General features: G+C 33.6%; 2 protein-coding genes across 8 annotated transcripts in view; both read left to right on the top strand.

The window, feature by feature from the left end:
• Positions 1-12,852, top strand: part of LOC101889472 (ABC transporter G family member 23) — a 124,320-nt gene extending 111,468 nt beyond the window's left edge. For 6 of the 7 annotated variants that reach the window (XM_059125322.1, XM_059125325.1, XM_059125324.1 and 3 more), the window contains 10 exons: positions 1,073-1,589; positions 1,654-1,802; positions 2,391-2,532; positions 9,672-9,761; positions 9,843-10,028; positions 10,109-10,307; positions 10,369-10,618; positions 10,679-10,739; positions 10,796-11,127; positions 11,194-12,852. In XM_059125322.1, the coding sequence (XP_058981305.1) occupies positions 1,073-1,589; positions 1,654-1,802; positions 2,391-2,532; positions 9,672-9,761; positions 9,843-10,028; positions 10,109-10,307; positions 10,369-10,618; positions 10,679-10,739; positions 10,796-11,127; positions 11,194-11,368 (2,101 nt within the window). In that variant the 3' untranslated portion in view covers positions 11,369-12,852. The remainder of the gene's footprint in view (positions 1-1,072; positions 1,590-1,653; positions 1,803-2,390; positions 2,533-9,671; positions 9,762-9,842; positions 10,029-10,108; positions 10,308-10,368; positions 10,619-10,678; positions 10,740-10,795; positions 11,128-11,193) is intronic. The other variant, XM_059125323.1, reaches the window with a different exon arrangement.
• A 1,807-nt stretch (positions 12,853-14,659) lies between these two features.
• LOC101892436 (uncharacterized) overlaps positions 14,660-20,607 on the top strand; it is an 85,259-nt gene continuing 79,311 nt past the window's right edge. Inside the window, exons 1-5 of the mRNA XM_059125279.1 lie at positions 14,660-14,824; positions 14,904-15,161; positions 16,116-16,332; positions 16,400-16,529; positions 16,596-17,057. Coding sequence (XP_058981262.1) covers positions 14,757-14,824; positions 14,904-15,161; positions 16,116-16,332; positions 16,400-16,529; positions 16,596-17,057 — 1,135 coding nt within the window. The 5' untranslated portion in view covers positions 14,660-14,756. The remainder of the gene's footprint in view (positions 14,825-14,903; positions 15,162-16,115; positions 16,333-16,399; positions 16,530-16,595; positions 17,058-20,607) is intronic.

The raw sequence follows: 20,607 nt of genomic DNA, 5'->3' as shown, positions 1-20,607 counted from the left end.
ACCAAATTTGTTATTGGAATATGGGATAGAGCTGAAACAGTGAAATTTGATATTGCGATAGCTGTTGATGTCTAGAATTGAGATTTGAGAGATTTTGTAAATGAATACTAAAATTATACGAAAAGTACTAAATGTTACAAAATTTCATATTGAGTGAATATATGGAGCTGGAATCTCGAAATTTGATATTGACGTCTCTTCTGGTGTCTAGCGTTGAGATATGGTGGTGGGTTTGAAAATGCCCACTATAATTGTCCGAAAAGTACTAAATGGTGCTAGTTTTGGATCACTGTTGGTGTCTAGAATTGAGAGAGTAGATTCTTTTGAATATGCGTACTATATGTTTCCAAATTTGGTATTGGCCGGAGTTATAGAGCAGAAATTTGATATTGAGGTCACAGTTGACTACTAGGTTTTACATATGGAGACGTTGAAATAGTTTTGAACAGAAAAATTGTATAAGTGTCCATTGTGCAATGGCTTTACTAATACCCTCCTCGGTAAACATCAAAATTAAAGATTTTGAAGACCCTTTATTCTTTCCTAAACGTTCATCGAAATTGTAGGCGCGAAGATTATAAGACATCACTTTAGTTTTTGAAGTCAAACATGCACATTCTGAGCCGGGGTTACTCAATACTTGGGAAGCGTGCCCTAGCAAAATTTTACCTAAAAAACTCAATATTTTTTTTATATGACTTACAAATATATTTTTATTAAGACTTACAAATATTCCAAAGTCTTAGGTTTTAATTTCAATTTTGTGATGACTCAAAAGAAAAATAAATACGAAGCGCTCGTGCAGGAAAATCCCCTTTAACCTTGACCATGAATTCCAAATAAAACAACATTTTAATGACTACGAAAAAAATTAAATTATTATTTTTTTTAAAAAACATTTCAAATTGTAAGTCCACATATTTATGGTAGCTGTATTTTTTTCATTTGACCTTTTTTACAATTTAAAGATCGCAGTTGCATGACTAGGCAACTTTTTTTGATAATTCATATCATTGTTTTTTAAAGGTAGCTGTCATTATTATATGTTTCCACTTCTCATCTTTATTTCCAGTTATGGCCTTTTGGGTGCTTCGGGTTGTGGCAAAACCACCTTGCTCTCTTGCATTGTTGGGCGCCGTCGTATCGATTCTGGTGAAATATTCGTTTTGGGCGGCAAGCCTGGATCTCGTGTATCGGGTGTGCCCGGCAAACGTGTTGGCTATATGCCACAGGAAATCGCCCTGTATGCAGAGTTCTCCATACGCGAAACCATGATGTACTTCGGTTGGATTTTCGGCATGGAAACGAAAGAGATCAATGAACGTTTGCAGTTTCTGTTGAATTTCTTGGATTTACCCTCGGAAAAGCGTCTGGTGAAGAATCTCAGTGGTGGCCAGCAGAGAAGAGTGTCGTTCGCTGTGGCTCTGATGCACGATCCGGAATTGTTGATTTTGGATGAGCCCACAGTGGGTGTGGATCCGTTGCTACGTCAAAGTATTTGGAATCATTTGGTTCACATCACAAAATCGGGACAGAAGACCGTTATCATTACCACACATTACATTGAGGAGGCCAGACAGGCGCATACGGTAAGTTTAGAAGAGAGGGAGCTATATAAGAAAATATATGATATTTTGGAATAATCTCTTTTAGATTGGTCTAATGCGTTCCGGCAACTTGCTGGCCGAAGAATCACCTAGTGTCTTACTTTCCATGTACAAATGCATCAGCTTAGAGGATGTCTTCTTAAAGCTTTCCCGTCTCCAGTCACAAAAGGGCGATGTATCTCAGGTTAATTTCAGGTAGGCCGAAAAACCCAAAAATTATTAGCATGTAATTATTTAAATGAAATGTCATCTTTAATTTTTTAATCCCAATTTAATTTGTTCTCATTTTTTGCATGTAATTTGTTAATTTATTAATTTTTTTAATTTCTTTTTTTTATTGATTTACTTTCATTTCATTGCACTTCAAAAAAACCCAAAAAAAAAACACTTAACAACAACTACCAATCAAACATCAACAAAAACAACAACAATAATCAATCAATCAATCGATCGGTCAACAATGGTATCAACATCAAACTTAATTATTTATCTCAAATCGAATGGAAACACAATCAACAACTACAACAACAACTCAACAACAATCACAAATCAAACATTGCCCATTTATCAACAAATTCGTCAATCTGCCATAATTATTTGTTTTATTTATTTTTTGTATTTATTTTGATTTGTGTTAATAATCTGTGGGTGGTTATTTGGTATCTATGTGTGTGTGTGTGCGTGTGTCACTATCTGTGTTCAATCATTGCCATCCCATCCGGTCTGATCTCTCATGATCGACCACTCTCCCCGCGGCCATGAAATCGAATTTCCAACTAACAGTAATAATATTTCGTTACATGCCATGGGATTCGGCAGTAAAATGGACAAACCCAGCGGCAGCCAAGAGGGTGGCGTTGTCGGTCTCAATTTCCATCAAAGCAAAGAAATCCTAATCAACGATACCAATGGATCCATATATACGGTATGTATACATAATTGCATTAAAAAATATAATTAATAATAATTATCATAATTTGTCGATCAAAGAATATTAATGTGAGATTTGAAAATTCAAGAAATAGATTTTGGGTAGAGATTTTTGGAAATATATGCATGCCAATAGTTTGTAAGATTATGTGTTGCAGGAGTTTTTATGAAATATATAGATGAATTGTGAGACCTCAAAAATGTTTACACATACACATGATCTGCATTAATTTCCATTTATATACAGTCTATACTCTCATTAAAATCACGATTGACAGGCGTTTGAACCTTTGCACAGGCATTGAAATTGAATCTTGAAAATGTTATTCAAAACGTTTATATTGCTTAACGTTTAGCTTTTTTTGTATTTTAAATGTCTCAGCCTCAGTTTTGCCGATTCATCCTCCGCAATATAGGATCTCCATAAGGAAAAAAATGTTTTAACCCACATTAATTGTGTCACATTACAATTAAATTTAAGATTATCAAAGCTTACAAACCCTCCCTCTACAGTAAAATGTTCAATAAAGATACCCTATTCGATATATCGCCCATATATCAGTTCCTCTACTTCGTCTTTATGATCTCTAAGTTAAATGTCCCAGAACGACTTTAAGCTGAAATCACTGTAAGCTTATATATATGGTTCCATTGAATAAGAATCTGCTCTTTCTTATGGCTACCGAGGATATTTTTCATTTCATCCGTCCAAAAGGTGCTTCATCGAAATTTTTTAGACCCTGGATCTCTTTGGACCAAGTCCCATTTAGACACATCGTAATAATATCATCAAACTTAGATCGAGTTCGGAGATGGGTAATATCAGTTCACTGCTTGTGGTCCCTCTCCCACAAAAGTTCAAAAATTTCACAGAAAATAATTTTCCGTATAAAACAAGAAAGAATGATCCAATTTGTTCAAATTTTACAAATCCTAATATCTGTATCAGTGCTATGTCAGGTGCAAAAATGGACAACATCGGCACAGTCCATCAAGTACTTGGAGGAGGTACGAGGTGATGGAGGGTCAACAATTTGAATATTCATAGCTTATCTAAATGGTGAAATAAGAGCACAATTTACTTCAAATTTCGCACAACTCAAAATTTATACCAACACAAGTTCTGGTGTGAAGATGGAATATATCGGTCCACTCCTTCTGGTACCTCCCCCACAGCGTGTCAGAATTTTGAATAATTATATCTCTTCTTAAGCATACGATCCATTCTAAACTTCACGCATCCCAATGTTACTACTAACACAAGAGCTGATATAAAGATGGTAGATATTACCCCTGCCTTCTGGTACCTCCCTCACACGGGTCAAAATTTTGAATAACAATAAAGTTCATAAAACCGGAAATGAGATTCGTTTTAAACAACGCAATCTGTACCTCTCTCACAATTTTTAATACTAGTATCTCTCAACTTGCAAAATAAGTCAAACTAGGTATTTCTAAATATTTCTCTCAACCAGAAATCTGATGTGAATGGAAAATGGGAAGAAGTGAGCCGGTACTTCTTCTCGTGGCTCCCCCACAGAAGATTATGAATTTGATTAGCAATTCTAAAAATATTGCATACGTATGTAATATATCTCGCGAAAATATGCAATAGGGTAAGTGTGCCTAAGTTCGGCATGTCCCAGTAGTCGGCACTTTTTATTTTTAAGCCCAAATAAATGAAACTTTTATAACTAAATGTATTTTGCTTACTTCAAATATATTGTCAGCTATCTTTGTGTACAATTTCGCTAAGAAAAGATAATTTATTCTAGTAAAAATTAAATTTTTGTCTGTGAAGGTCCTCGATAATTCATATTCTTAAGAAAAGTACAATAAAGACGTCGAATCAGTTTAACTAAACAAAAATATTATATTTTAATGAATTAATTTATTATTAATTATTCTTAAAAAAAAATTGGTATGCCGACTGTTGGAACATGCCATACCGACAATTAGCAAGTGGTGCCGACTACTGGCAAAAAAGCATTGTTTTAATAAAACTACAAATTTATGAAATTTAATAAAAAGTTATTAAAACTTTATTTATTATTGCAAAAACTATACAAAATTTCGAATCTGAATAAATTAACTTTGTAATAATTGAAAAGTTCCACTCAGAATGGTGAGCGATTAAAAACGCGAAAAGTGCCGACTACTGGTACACTTACCCTATTTTTCATAAGAAAACAAGTAAAAAAGCCCTCCAACATTTGTAACGGATTTGGCAATTTTCAAAAAAAAAAAAAATAAAATCCGTTAAAAATTCTGTTAAAATCTTAAAAATACCAAATGTAGTCGTTATATTAGAGTCTATACGACGACGAGGACCTGCATAGGCAACTTTTGTCATGAGCCATTACAATATTCAAGTGCGAAACTAAAAAAAATCGGTGAATAATGTCGTTAAAATCACAATCACCGTTATATGGGAGCTATACGAAGACGTGTATCTGCCCGGACAATTTTCTGTCATAGGCTGTAGTATTTATTACGATTTTTGAAACAATTCCGGCGAATAATGTCGCTAAAATCATCAAAATACCGAATATCGGCAGGTACCGTTATATGGGTGTCTTAGGCTGAAGTATCCACTACGATTTTCAAATACCAAATTTGAAACATTTCCGGTGAATAATATCGCTTATAACACCAAAATACCGAAAATAGGGAGGTACCATTATATGGAGGCTATAATAAACGTGGACCTAGATGGCCCATTTTCAATACCAAAAGTCCTGCAGACATAATAAACAGTTGAGTAAAATTTTATCAACCTACTTAATTTTGTTCGAAGTTAGAGTGATTTCTATAGACGGACAGACATGGAATTTGATACTGATCAAATCATGTTGTGGGGTCTAAAATATATATTTCGAGGTGTTACAAACGGAATGAAAACTTTAATATACCCTCCATACTACGGTGGAGGGTTTAAAAATAGTGAATGTGAAGTGTTGTGCTATAACAAGGCATTTAGGCTCCCTCCCTTAGTCGATTAATACTGCCCTTAAAACTTTACTTCAGAAATGCCATCGGAAATTGAGTTCTTTCATTATTTGCATCACATCGGGATTGCGTTCTCACAATTTTAAATCCAAATTGTTATAACATTGACCTAACATAGAATGAGTATTTTTACCATTTGTCCTATAAATGAACAAATATTCAGGTAGTAATGTAAATGAAAACCTAGTATGGGTAGAAATTTGGTTCAATTTTTACTCTATATATTTTTAGTTTGCATCTTTTTGCTCACAATTATATAGTGAAATTCTTCATTGAGAATATTTGTCTAGTAAAATTTTTCCTATCATTTATTTCAAAATATAGTACTTTTTTTAACTATAGTTTAGAAATGATTTTTTCCATAATATTTTAAGCTTGAAATTTAGCAAAACATTGAATATCAAGCCATAATTAGAATAGGCAGATGTTTATTTCATTTTTTGCATTTTCTTAAAAGAATAACAAACATAATTTTTATTAGATTTTCAAATAAATGCGGAACTTTATTTTCAAATAAAAACATTTGTCGAGGCTATTCATTGCTTCATATGGTATCATTTATTGTTTAAAATAATACAACAAAATTCGGAAATACCTAAAGTTGGCAACAAAAAAACTCCATGTGGCTCTCGAGTCGTCACTATACCCCCAGACATTTTTTTATTTAATTTACTATTAGTAAAATTAAGCAAATCAAATGAATCGATTGGTTCATTCACATCTACGTTGTGATAACCTTGACATAGTTTTGGTGTGAAACCAAAAAAAAAATAATGGATTTATTTTGACATTACACAATTATAAAAAAAAAAAAACACGTGTATATTTGTCAATCCCTTCAATTTGAATTAGTTTAAACTAAATTTCAAAATCATAGATTTTTTTTCTTTATAAATTTATGATAACAATTTAATTGCCTCTCACATTTTCTTGTTTTTATTTTTTTTTTTTTTTGTAGAATTAATCCAAATCTGAATGATTGTTTCACATAAATTACCATGCCGTTTTATTGCTTTCCATTCTCATTTCCATAATGCTAGTGAATGTTTGTTGTATTCGAGAAATAAGCGTGCCTTTGAAATTTGTAATTCCAATTGACTGAAAAAATATGGGAAATTTTATTTCACCGGCTCGTTTAAAATATTCACTTAATATTATTAGATGAATATATTTGAATCGTACTGGTGAATGAAGTTTAAAATGTGGGAATTTCTAATAGAAACAATGAAATTTTAAAAGCCGAAACAAAAGAATTAAGACACATTGTAAATATTGAAAGTTAGGAACACAAATTTAAAACAATAGGTATAATTTAGATATCAAGCTTTTGCAAAGTTCAAAGATATATTTCGGTCCAAATATATATTTGCTGCAAAACCTTCTTAATCTTCCACCATTTTATCTTATTCCATTTGCATTCACATGAATAAATAATTTCATAAGGTTAAGTTCGAATACCAGCTATATAAGTTCCCGTTATATGGGACCATTTTTTATACTATTCTACTTTATGTACCTGCTCTCGTATCATTGAAAAACCTAAATACAGGGTGAGATGAAAAACTGCAACCAACTTCAGACTGCTGTCATTTCTAAGCCACTTGTCCGACGGCTGCTAAAATTATTCCAGTGACATCTCATTATATTGTTTACAAGCGTACAAAAGTATTCTGGTGAGAATTTTCCAGAAAAAAATTATTCCTGATTGAATTTAAGCGTGATAGTGTGATTTTTTTATATTTGGCTGGAAAACCACAAGTGGCTATCGTAAGAGCACTCCAGCATTTAAATGTGAATAAATCTTTTGTGTCTCGTACCATTACTGGTAGCGTAGCCTGACGTCAAGGAAATGGACGGAAGAAAAGAGCAACATCAGCAGAAATGGTTCGAAAAGTAAAGAAGCGACTTGATCGAAACCCGCGTCTCAGTGGCCGAAATATTCCATTCGGCATATATTGAAAAACGAGCTCGGGGTAGAGCCGTTGAAATTCCAAAAAGTGCAAAAAATTACACCGCAACAAAAAGAAAATACTCTCAAAAGAGCTAAGAGTTGCTTCGCTTGGCCGAAAATGGTTAGCTGCCGAATTTGGATTTCTCCGATGAGAAAACATTCGTTGTCCAGCAGTTTGTAAACAAACTAAATGATCGTGTTTACTTGCCAAAGCAGTCAGCCGAAAATGTGCACCTTCGGTTGGCCACCAAAACTAAAGCGCGGGCCAAGGTGATGGTGTGGGCCGTCATAACAGCCGATGGTCGCTCTCCGCTTGTATTAATCGACCGTGGCATCAGACTCCATCGCACTCAGCACGTGCCACCCAAGAATGATTTCAAAATGAGGTTCCTCGCTTCATTTCCAGCGCACAATGGGCACCAAAATCTCCGGATACCAATCCGTTGGACTATTGTGTCAGGAGTATTTTGGAAAGCAAGGATGGCACTAAAAAATGCCAAAGTGTCGATCAACTCAAGCAAGCGCTTCGCCGGGAATGGGCCAAAACACCGCAGAGCAACATTCGGGCAGCGTGAGACGGTTTCATTGACCGTTTGAAGACCATAATTCGTGCCAAAGGTGAAAAATTCGAAGAAATCTAAACTTATTCTAAAAGTTTATGCTATATCCGACATTTTTGCTTTCATTCGATAAAATTTAAAAAAAATGTAAAAATTATGGCGTCTGACTTTATTGCAGTTTTTTTTCTCACCCTGTATATTTTGGATAAGCGTAAAATTCTAAGACGATTTAGCTCAGTCCGTCTGTTGTTATTACGCTAGAGTCAAAACGAATATAGATAGGAAACTAACACTTTGCACAAATTAGTCTTTTGTCTGCAGGCAGGTCAAGTTCGAAGATGGACTATATCGGTCTTCAATATCGTATAGCCCCCATAAAACGGTCCCCCGATATTCGGTATTTTGATAATTCTTCAATGAAATTGTCTGAAAATCCACAAAAGGAGTTCCTTCTGATTACTTTACCCCCTGGAAGAGTATTATCTATATAGGTCCACGATATCGTATATCCCCCAGATAGCGGTACCGCTCTATATTCGGTAATTTGATGATTTTAGCAACATTTGTCAATGGAATTGTCTAAAAATCCATAATAGAAGTTCTTTCTAATCACTTTACCCCCTGGAAGAGAAATTTCTATATAGGTTCAAGATATTGTATAACCCACATGCAACGTTACCCCCCACCAATATTCGATATTTTGACGATTTTAGGGATTTTATTCAAAAGAGTTGCTTCAAATTTCGTATTTAGAATTTGTAAGGGGTACTACAGCCTATTACAGAAAATTGTCTATGCAGGTCCAGGTCTTCATATAGGCCCCATATATCAGTACCTCCCTATATTCGGTATTTTGATTTTGGGCACAATATTCACCTCACATTCACATTGAAATTTCGTATTTGAAGTTCCTAATAGATACTACAGCCTGTGACAGAAAATTGTCCATGTCTTCTTATAGCCTCGATATAACGGCAATATTCGGTATTTTTAAGATTTTAACAGAATTTTTAATGGATTTTACTTATTTATTTCTTTGTGAATTTTTTCCTATTTCTTCCAAATGGTGGAGTGTATTTAAAGTTCGGCCTGGCTGAACTTACTGCTTTTTAATTGTTCGATTTATGATTGGCTGATTTGTTCATTTTGGGGGGTTGGCATGAAGTTTTGAGATTTGTTACTAGTTTTTTGTTTCTGTAGTTTCTGGGTTCTTTTAGTTATGGCATTAAAGCCGTCCCTACTACTTTTATTCTGATTAGACAAAAACCAGAATACACTTGGTTATTTAAAAATTTAAAAATGTCCTGCATTTATTTAAAAAATAACCCTTTGCTAGAATTTTTGTTGCTCTTTTTCTTTCTTTCTTTTTCCGTTGCACCTTTTGTCAGAGAAATTCGAACGAAATAAAGGTATTTAACATAAATCTTCATAAAAAATACCATGACCTTAAATTTTATACTGAAAATTTATAAAAATAATTAATATTCTTTACAACAAAATTGTATTATTGGAGCACATTGAGAGAATACCGGATTAGGATTATTTCAATTTGTATTTTCAAACAATAATGATTGCAGTAAATATTAATTTTCCATTTATTTCTTTATTTAACAGCTAAATCAAGAACCCTATGAACCTCCACCAAACAAGAAGAATCCCAATGATGAGGAAAGCTGTCAGGATTGCTATGCCAATTTGTGCAAGGTAAGTTAATATCACGCACACACACACAAAATAGACTCCAAATCATTTTTAAAATTTCTTCCCCCCTTACACCACATTTAGGTTACAACCAAGGGCAAAATCAAGGCCTTACTGAATAAAAACTTTTTACGTATGTGGCGTAATGTCGGTGTGATGCTATTCATTTTTGCCTTACCTGTCATGCAAGTTATTCTGTTCTGTTTGGCCATTGGTCGGGATCCAACAGGTTTGAATTTGGCCATTGTTAATGGTGAAATGAATAATACGGTGAGTTTGGATGTTTATAAATAAAATGAAATGACAAAACAACAATAATAAATATTTAAATTTGTTTTTTGGACGGATAGGAAAATTGTTACTGGGATGATGGTTGCCACTTTACCAATTTGGGTTGTCGTTATTTGAATCACTTAAATCACAGCGTGGACAAAACGTATTACACGGACATAGAAGATGCCAAGGAGGCGGTGCGACTGGGCAATGCATGGGGTGCCATTTATATAACGGAGAACTTCACAGACGCCTTTACTGCCAGAGCTGCCTTGGGTATGTTTTATGCGGGAACTAAGATTCAAATGTTATAGCTTTGCTTGTTTCTGTTGCGTAGGTCGCGACTCGGATGATGAGACCATCGATCAATCGGAAATTAAAGTCTGGCTGGATATGTCTAATCAACAGATAGGTGTTATGCTTAATCGTGATATTATGTTGGCCTATCGTGATTTTGCCATGGGTCTGCTGGAGCAGTGTGGTAATAATCCAAAACTGGGAGATGTTCCAATTCAGTTCAAGGAACCAATTTATGGTACCATGAATCCATCGTTTACTGATTTCGTGGCTCCAGGTGTTATTTTGACGTGAGTATTTTAGTGTCAAACAAAAAATAAACGATTGTAATGACCACTTGTATTTTTCAGCATTGTTTTCTTCTTGGCGGTGGCCTTGACTTCATCGGCTTTGATCATCGAACGTACGGAGGTAAGTCCTGAATTTTATTTAAATGTTTCCTGATATCTAATGGCTGGTTGCTTTAGGGTCTTTTGGATCGTTCCTGGGTAGCTGGCGTAGCACCAAGTGAAATTCTACTCTCCCATGTGCTCACCCAATTCGTGGTCATGTGTGGCCAGACAACATTGGTGCTCATCTTCATGTTGGTGGTCTTTGGAGTCACCAATAACGGCGATCTGATCTGGGTTGTGGTTTTGACCCTGCTGCAAGGTCTGTGTGGTATGTGCTTCGGTTTCCTCATCTCTGCAGTGTGTGAACTGGAACGTAATGCCATTCAATTGGCCCTGGGTTCATTCTATCCAACACTGTTGCTGTCCGGTGTTATTTGGCCCATTGAGGGCATGCCAATTGTGCTAAAGTAAGTTTTTTGTACTTTCAGCAAAACATTTCCTAATTTAATATCATTTCCTTATTTGTTTTGCAGATACATCTCCCTGTGCCTGCCCTTGACCCTGGCCACATCATCGCTGCGTTCAATATTAACACGAGGATGGGAAATTGCCGAAACAGAGGTGTACACCGGTTTCCTCAGTACATTAGCCTGGATTTTAGGATTCTTAATTTTAACATTGGTGGTGCTGCGTTCGAAACGAAATTAAGAGTTTCGTTAAAACATGGATCCCTGGGATCTTTAAACAACCTGACAAAGGCTTTTGTATACTTAAATATTCCTCCCACTTTGTTGTCTTCTGTTCTCTCTTTAATTTATTTGATCTTTGTTTTCTCTCTCCTTCATTTAGAATTTCTCTTGAAATTATGTCTCTTCTCTCTCTCTCTCCTTTTTTTTCTCTCTTTTTACAAAAGCCTGAATTTTGTAAAAATTATCGTTAAACTAAAGAGAAATCAAAAAACAAACAAACTAGTATAATTTTTTTGTTTAATGAAATAAGTTAACAAGTCCTAAAGTTTATTATTATAATAATTTTTTTTATTATTATTATCATAATTTGTATTACAGCTGTCCGAGTGTACAGCTCGCAGAGACGACGATGACGAAGTAGAAGAAGAAGATAACATATAAGAAGTTGAAGTAATCATCAGTTTTAAGCTAGATTTACTAGGTTAAGGTGCATTGTGTATTTTTTTATTTTGTCGAAAATCAACCCTCATCACTCATCCGATATTTAAGCATCACGAACAGTAAAACAAAATGTCAAGAAATGTCAACAAAAATATTGTCACAAAAGTGCCTTTATTTTGTTATCAGAGAATATCTTTTTCATATTTTAATTAATTAGAACCAGTTCATTAATATATGTATGTATGTGTGTATTTTGTATGACAAAGTATGGTTAAGGTTTTAAATTTTTTCTATATACATATATATAAAAGAGTATATATAAGGCAAAGTGTACATACAACAACAAACATATTTCCTAATAAAAATTTGTCAAAACTTATCTGTCAATTCGTATAATTTTCTCACTTTGTCTATCTCCCTCACTTTCTATTAACAATCTCTCTATTGATTTTTGTTTGGGAGAAGAATTTTCAACATCAATTTTGAAATATGTTGAGTTTTTTTAGTCAAATTGGTTCTCGCTCCCAACACTACATCCTTATTTCAATACCAGTTTTTTTCTCTCTTTCCCCCCTTTCTTTATTAACACTCCAAAAGGACTGTGATTAGTGTTTGTTTCTCTTCATTCGCTCTTGTCTCTCTCTCTAGTAATACACAGTGTGTTTTTTATCTCATTATAAAATATTTCACAATTTTTATTCCATAATAATTTAAAAAAGAATATTTTTGAAGAGAAAAATTAATAATATTATTGGAATATTATATTGTTTTTCATTTATTGTGGGGAAATATAAATATATATTTGTATGTAGTAGTAGTTTTTTTTAAAGAAAGATATCCTTAAATTATCTGTCAACGAATTCGAAAGAGACACTTGTCTTGTCAAGATTACTAAACTTGGTTTTTTCCATAATTTGTTTAAATATATCTTTCTCATTTGTATTAGATATTTAGTGAATATTTGTAAATTTACCATTTGTATAACGAAATGTAGATTGCAAAAATATTATATTATAAATTGAGCTTTTTACAATAAAAATTCTGTGAAAATATTAAAAAAAATTGCTGATGTGTTTTATTTATTTTTAAAGTTTAATTTAAGAAATTTTTGAAATATTAAGATAGGCTTCAATAAAAAGCATCGACACAGCTGCTGAGACAATGAACTGTCAAACCAATTTTGAAAATGAAAATGTTGAATATAAAATTTCTAAGAGTTATTGAAAAATTCATATCATATGGTCTGTTCCAGATCTGAAAGAATGTAAAAATTTTTACTACGATAACCTATTTTCCCTTTATGATATCGAAAAAAATTGCAAAAGTTGTGGATTCTTGCAGGTTCTGGAATAGAGCAATAACAACATGCATATCATTGAAAAACAAAAACATTTTAAACAAATAAAAAAGCTGTAAGTTCGCCGGGCTGCACTTTAAATACCCTCCACCATTTGGAACGAATTTGGCAATTTTCAAAAAATAAATTCCGTTAAAAATTCTGTTAAAAACTTAAAAATACCCAATGTAGCCGTCATGATAGGGTCTAAACGACGACGTGGACCTGCATAGGCAACTTTGTCATAAGCCACTACAATATTCAAATGCGAAACTTGGACAAAAAATCGGCAAATAATGTAGCTAAAATCATTGATATAGGGAGTTACTATACCAAAATATGGAACAGCCTAAAGCTGCAGCATCCATTACGAACTTCAAATACCAAATTTGAAACAATTCCGATTAATAATGTCGCTAAAATCATCAAAATACCGAATTTCGGTAGGTACCGTTATATGGGGGATTTACCTGGATGCACAGACAATTTTCTGTCATAGGCTGAAGTATCCATTTCGAACTTCATACAATACCGGTGAATAATGTCGCTAAAATCATCAAAATACCGAATTTCGGGAGGTACCGTTATGTGGGGGCTATATGAAAACGTGGACCTACATAGCCAGACAGACGGACATCGCTAAATCGACATAGAATTTTACGCTGATCAAGAATATATATACTTTGTTGGGTCTGACATGAGTATTTCGAGGAGTTACAAACGGCATGACAAAGTTAATATACCCTCCATAGTATGGTGGAGGGTATACAAATATTTGAAATATTAACGAATTGATAATTTGTATTATTTCAAAATATTTTGGAGTATTTTAGATTTTGAAAACCTTATTTCAAAACTCTACGTCAAATAAAATGGAAGTGATTTCAAAAGACAGACTGATATCGTTATGTTGATCATGAATATATATGTTTATGGGGTCAAATGTAGCAAACGAAAAGACAAATTAAATATACCCTCCTTTCAAATACGCATGGGTAGTAAAATACAATTCGACTCATTAAGATTTGTTTGGTGTAAACGCGAACATATAAAAAAATCCACGGACTACGAATATATGTGCTATTATGGGGTTTAAAATATTGTTTTAATAAATTCGAAAATTAAACAAATATAATATACATTCGCTCTCTTACCCTTTGTAATCGAGTGGTTAAGAGAAAAATGTGTCATTCCAAGAGAATTGATATCTGCTGAGTAACAAATGAACAACAGGTGATTACAAATAGGGATTTCTAGTTCCAGTCAAAATAACAAACAAACAATTTTTCGATCTATCGAACCCTTCTCTAGTTGTTTTTGTTTTGATTTTGATCTTTATCACTCTTCACCATGCTCTTTAGTGAAGATGTTCAATTTTCTCTCATATCTCATTCGTAAACAACACAGTACCCCGAGTCTTTGCTTTCTGTTTATTTTTTATCGGGTATTCCTCTGTGGCCTTCATATTCGTTTCGTTGGGACGTTTTTCATTTTTGTTTCAACGTCATTGTTTCCAACACCGGAGAAGTCTTTGCAGGAAAAAAAGTGAAAAAGTTATTAAATTTGGAAGAAATATGTTCCAATTGTGTGGATAAAGTGGATAACAATAGATTTCGTTAACGTCCACACCATGGACAAGACCAATATTGTGAATACTTTCACCGAGGCTGTGGATCAATTGCGAAACACGGAATGCAGGTGCGTCCCATCCGGTTGTAATTAATTTGCATTTTGATGCAATTTACATTGCCAAACATTTGTTTTTTGTTTCCTACAGCGAAAAAGAGAAAATAGCTTGCTTCCAGAAAATTTCGGAATGTATTACCTCACCGCTGATGCATGGCCACCTCAACTATGCCACATTTTGCAGCAAGGCGACCAATATTTTATTGTTATTTTGCGAAGATTTGGATCCAACATGCCGAGTGCATGCAGAGGAGAATTTGAATAAAATATTTCGGGTGTTAGAGAAGACAAGGGCACATCGCATATTAATGGATTTGTATGGAGAGATAAAAAGGAATGGTAATCATAGGTAAGTATGATGATGACGCAGTGAAAATGTTGTGTGTGGTTTTGTATGCTACTCTTGGGCGATGAGTGTTCAAGTGATGTGTACAATAGGGTGGTAGAACTAACACCAATAATAACACAGTAGCATGTAAAATTCCGAAAATTCCGGCACATAACAATTAGGGGGGCTTAACTTGTTCCGTACAAAAACGATAAAATCGGAAGACGTTGTTGTGATAACGCCAAGCCTTTAATTTTTCTAAGCCTATTTTATGAAATACTTCCAATTTCGAATAGATTATGACCGGTACAAACATATTTATTAATTTAATTACCATTAAAATGAATTCTTTTTCATACAAAACACCTCCGTAGCATTTAGTTTTTAAGAACCCCTTAATATTAGAATTAGAATGGTAGAATGGTAAAACAAACATTTTATAATCTTCCTAATTAAACCTAAAAATCCCAACTTCGGAGAAAATTTCCAGCAAAAGAGTATATAACTAATAGAGACATTTTATAACCTTTCCAATGATTTTGAAAAAAAGAAAATTATAACGCGATCTACACTAATGTTAAATTAACAGTCCGATAAATCTTAGTATTAAAAAAGACTTAATTTTCAATTTAGTTTATTAAATGTTTGCGATGATATTGGGGGTTGGATATGCTTTTCGAGGGAAAGTTGAAAATACGTAAATAAACGTGGTATGAAAACCATATTTTTTATAAAAAAATCTTTCGTTTCATAATTTTAATAATGATTTTATTCTTCATTTTTCAATATTTTCAACAAAAAAGAAAAAAAATAAATATATATAAAAAAATTGAATCGATTTAACTAAAATATATCTTGATGCCAATATTGTACCATTGAAATGCATGTACTTTTTGCAGACGTAATGACATTCCTTTTTTATTCCTATAACCCTATTGTATTTAATCATCAATTATTCTATTATTTATTTTTTAGATCACTCCGCATATGCCTGCGAATATTTGGCTACTATGCACCGCGTATACGTGAACACAGTGTGCGTTGGTATGCACAAAATCTTTGGCCCTGTCTGAGAGTTATAAGCAGACGCAAGGAAACCTTACTGCAGGAGACCCTGAGCGAATTTGTCGTGAAATTCGGAAAATACATACAACAAGGTTTAACCGATAGCGAAACTTGTAAACTTTTCGAGGTAAGAATCAAAACTTTATAATTCATTAAGAATAGTGTGTGATGTTATTCTTTTTATTTTATTTCAGGCATTCATAGAAAACATAGGATCCGATTGTGCCGTAAAACGTAGATGTACAGCTCAAAACTGTATTAGCTTAATTGAGTATGCTAGCAACAAGCCTTTGATGGCTAAATATGCCCTTAACAAAGTGTTGGGTAAGACAGTCTCTGCAAATTCAACAAATAATCCATTCACATCACTAATCGTATATATTTTTTTAGAAATTCTTATCGCTGACCAACAACCAAATACAGTTATTGGCGTTTTGGGTTTCTTGCGACAATTGGTTGTTGTGGTCATCAAAGGTTTGACCCTGGATAACAATGACAACGATGATACATTTGCCACAATTAAATCTACAAAATCAAATAATTCAGAGGAATCTCGTCAGCTGCTGGAAATATACGACTATTGTTTGTATTTAGTTAGCTCTACTCCCTCATCCCAACATTCCATTATAAATGCAGCATTGGAAGTGATAAATTCAGTACTACAGTCATTGGAGGGCATTTCTGCAAAGGACACAAAAAATACCCTACACATTGGACCTCAGCTATTGCAATGGATCAATGATAAAAATTTAAAACATGCTTCCATTCTACGCAACAAAAACACACTAAAACATAGAATATTTAGTGTGGAACAATTTGATGAAGTAGATAGAATTGGTTTAACTACTGGAGGTAGGTATTGGAATATTTTTATGGTGTGATAAATTCATAACAAAAACGAAATTAACACAATCATACACAGCCGTATATGTTCAGCTTCAGTAAACTAATCATTTCACTAACATGACATACATTTACATTATTTTAAATATTATTTTGTATATCGTTGAAAGGTAATAGTTATGTAAGGTTGGGAGTATCTTACAACATGATTTAAAATGTAATTATAAATTGTTATTTTTAATTTTTTCCAACATGCTTTTAAAGTACATACATTTTATTTAGAAATACGATTGTCAGTACCCACAACCTCAAGCTGGACAGACTGAGAGCTTTCACTATGAAAATATAGAGAATGTTACATGATACCTTACATAGGTTAAAAAAGAGATTAAATGCAAGACATGTATTAGGATAATGTGACATATATTTTATGTTTATGATCTGTAGTTCCTAAAGTGAAAAAAATTTACCTCAGCCGGCTTAAAAATTTGAGAAAAGATATAGAAAATATTGATGACAAGAGAAGTTAGTAGGAGGTTACTTTTTTGGCAATATATGTGCAAATATTCGGTAGAAATTGAGTACTTTTTTTGAAGTTTTATATACGACAGTCAGCGTTAATTCAGCGACCACAAACCTCAAAGTAAAATTTGAGTGGTTAACTTTAAATTTTTTGTGTAATATTCGGGTTCTCTATATTTGTTTGAGACACTGTTTCAAAATATTAGGTATTTGTGTTTGTATATTAGAAATTTTGCGGTGAAAATGTGGTTTAAACTTACTAAACAATCTTAAAGAATGTGAAGCTGTTTAGAAAATTTAAAGAAGAATTTAAACTCTGATCATTCTCTTAGAAAGTTTCTTATCTCTAACTAGTAAAGAGATAGGGAGGTAGTCATACAGTTTTGACAGACAGGATCCAACTTATTTCATCTGAGAAGATCTTCGAGTCGAGCTTTCCAATAAAATAATACAAAGCCGCCCGTTAGACTTTCCTGGACCTGGAGTGCATTCCAGCTCCTATGTATCATGAGGTCGGAGAAAATGGGAAACTATTCTATAACGGTTAGAGCAATTTTGACGACTCCAGTCCCGTGTTGCATACAAAGAAAACTGGTAGTAGTTTTGAATACAAAGTCTAAACGGAGACTTTGTTGATACCGCGGGTTTAAGTCATGCCTAATTTTGTTAATTTACTCCGTGTAGGAGTCAGCAACTGCTTCACTCGGAGACATTTGGTCCATTATGTTCATCCTAGTTGCTGTTGATAGGAGATATATATACAGAAGTAATGTTAGCAGGGTGATCTGTCTGAGAATGTTTGTGACCTATCAAATAGACTATGTCACTTGTTGGATAACATGGGACATTTTCATAATAGGGTTTCACTCGTCTATACCTCTTTTTATACCCTTAGCCATATGGCTAGAGATAGTATATAAACGTGCCTAGTCGAAATAATGGTTTTAGACTCTAGATCTATTTGGACCAAATCCGTTTCAGGATAGTTGGAGTTGAATTAGCGATGTCCGTCCGGTTGTTTGTCGGATTGGTGCGCACGATAATTCTTGAAGAAAGTATCCGATTTGGTCCAAACATCGTAATATTATTGTCAAACTTAGATCGAGTTCGGAGATGGGCAAAATCGGTCCTTCCTTCCTCTTTCTGGTACCTCCCCCACAAAAGTTCGAAGTTTACAAAGAAAATATTTAACTGCACAGAGAAAGAACGGACAATTCGATTTTGCTACAAATTTGCAATTCCTAATATTTGCATCAGTTCTTGGTCAGGTGCGAAAATGGACAATATCGGTCCACTCCATCAAGTACCTCCCCACAAAGGGATACAATTTTTAATAATTATAATTCTTATAGTGTGATGTAAGAGACCGATTGCCTTTAAATTACACACAAGAGAATATTTTCTTCAGTCCACTCCTTCTGGTACCTCCCCCAGAAAGGGTCAACATTTTGAATATCCATAAAGCTCATAAAACCGGAAATTAACGTCCGATTCTATTCAGACTTGGTACATCTTAATAATTCCATCAACACAAGATCTGTTATAAAAAAGGAAGAGGTCGGACCATTCCCTCTGGTACCTCCCCCACAAAGGTTCAAAGTTTTGAATAACCAAAACGATTATAATATCTGAAATAAACATCCGGTTATATTTATATTACTCACATCCCATTATTTCTACTAACACAAGATCTGTTATAAATATGGGTTTTATCGGTCCACTCCTTCTGGTACCTCCCTCACAAAGGGACAAAATTTTGAATATCTATGGAGCTTATAAAACGAGAAATTAACATTCCATTCCATTCGGCCTTGTATTATCTCAATATTTCCATCAACACAAGATCGGTAATAAAGATGGTAGAGATCGGATCATGCCTTCTGGTATCTCCCCACATAGGGTTCAAAATTTTGAAAAACCAAACCCTCAAGGAAAGCGTAATAAGTATCCAATTCTCTTCAAATTACACACATACAAACATTTTTGCTACCACAAGATCTGTTGTGAAGATGATATGTATCTGCGAACCCATTCTGATACCTCACCCACTACAAGTGTCAAAATTTTCAATACTTTTAACTATCATAACTTGCGAAACAAGTCAGCAATTCTTTACAACTTGCTATATCTAAATTTTCTCTCAATCAGAAACCTGGGGTGAATATTAAATTTATGATTTCGCATAAAATTGGAAATAAATGTTCGATTTTCTTGTAATTTTGTCCATACCAATATTTTTATCTGTATTAGATGAGGTATGAAAATGGAATACTTCGCTTTGGATTGAGGATTGGTGGTGAGGTTTGGTGGCTCTTTCCGAAACCTAGGTATTCCATGCCTTACCCCCTGGTAAAAATTACCATTGTTCTCCACTAATAAACAAACGTTGTTTTTATAAAAAACACCAATATTTTTTTATTTGATCTATTTTCAATTTGTACAGTAACCTAGACAATAGGGACTACTCTAAATTAATTATAATACCCTTCATCTTAAAAGTCTTATTTAAAATTAGACATTAAAAAAAAAAACAATTAACAATTGAATGACGGTTCCAAAAACTTCTATAAACGACAACTCTTTACTTTTTAAACCTTATTTTAAACTATACATTAAAACAAAAACATGGCGTCCTATAATTAAGCCTGACAATCTTGCAACAATAAAAATTGCCACATACCTTATATAAGGTGAATGAAGCAGTCGATATAGTCCAAAACTGGCACATCGCAATATTTATATCATATTTATTTAGATCCGATATGAAATGGACAATATTGGCCCATTCCTTCGGAACTTACTCCATAGAGGGCCTACAATCTAATATTTAAAAAATCGAACATTGGCTGAGGACATACATCTGTCGGTAAAATCGACTGATATTTTCTAACTCGTTAAATATGATGAATAACCCAAAATATCGAGAATATTCTGAATACGCTTACCAATTTGAATGTGACTGTTTTTACAAAAACAAAAAAAAAAAACTTTATTTAAATATATATTTTAATTTAAATGTATTAACTTTCATTTCCGC

Source organism: Musca domestica, unplaced genomic scaffold (genome assembly GCF_030504385.1).
Source record: "Musca domestica strain aabys unplaced genomic scaffold, Musca_domestica.polishedcontigs.V.1.1 33, whole genome shotgun sequence".
Classification (NCBI taxonomy): Eukaryota; Metazoa; Arthropoda; class Insecta; order Diptera; family Muscidae; genus Musca; species Musca domestica.
Note: the sequence above shows the minus strand (reverse complement) of the source record. Positions and strands in the feature narration are given on the sequence as shown.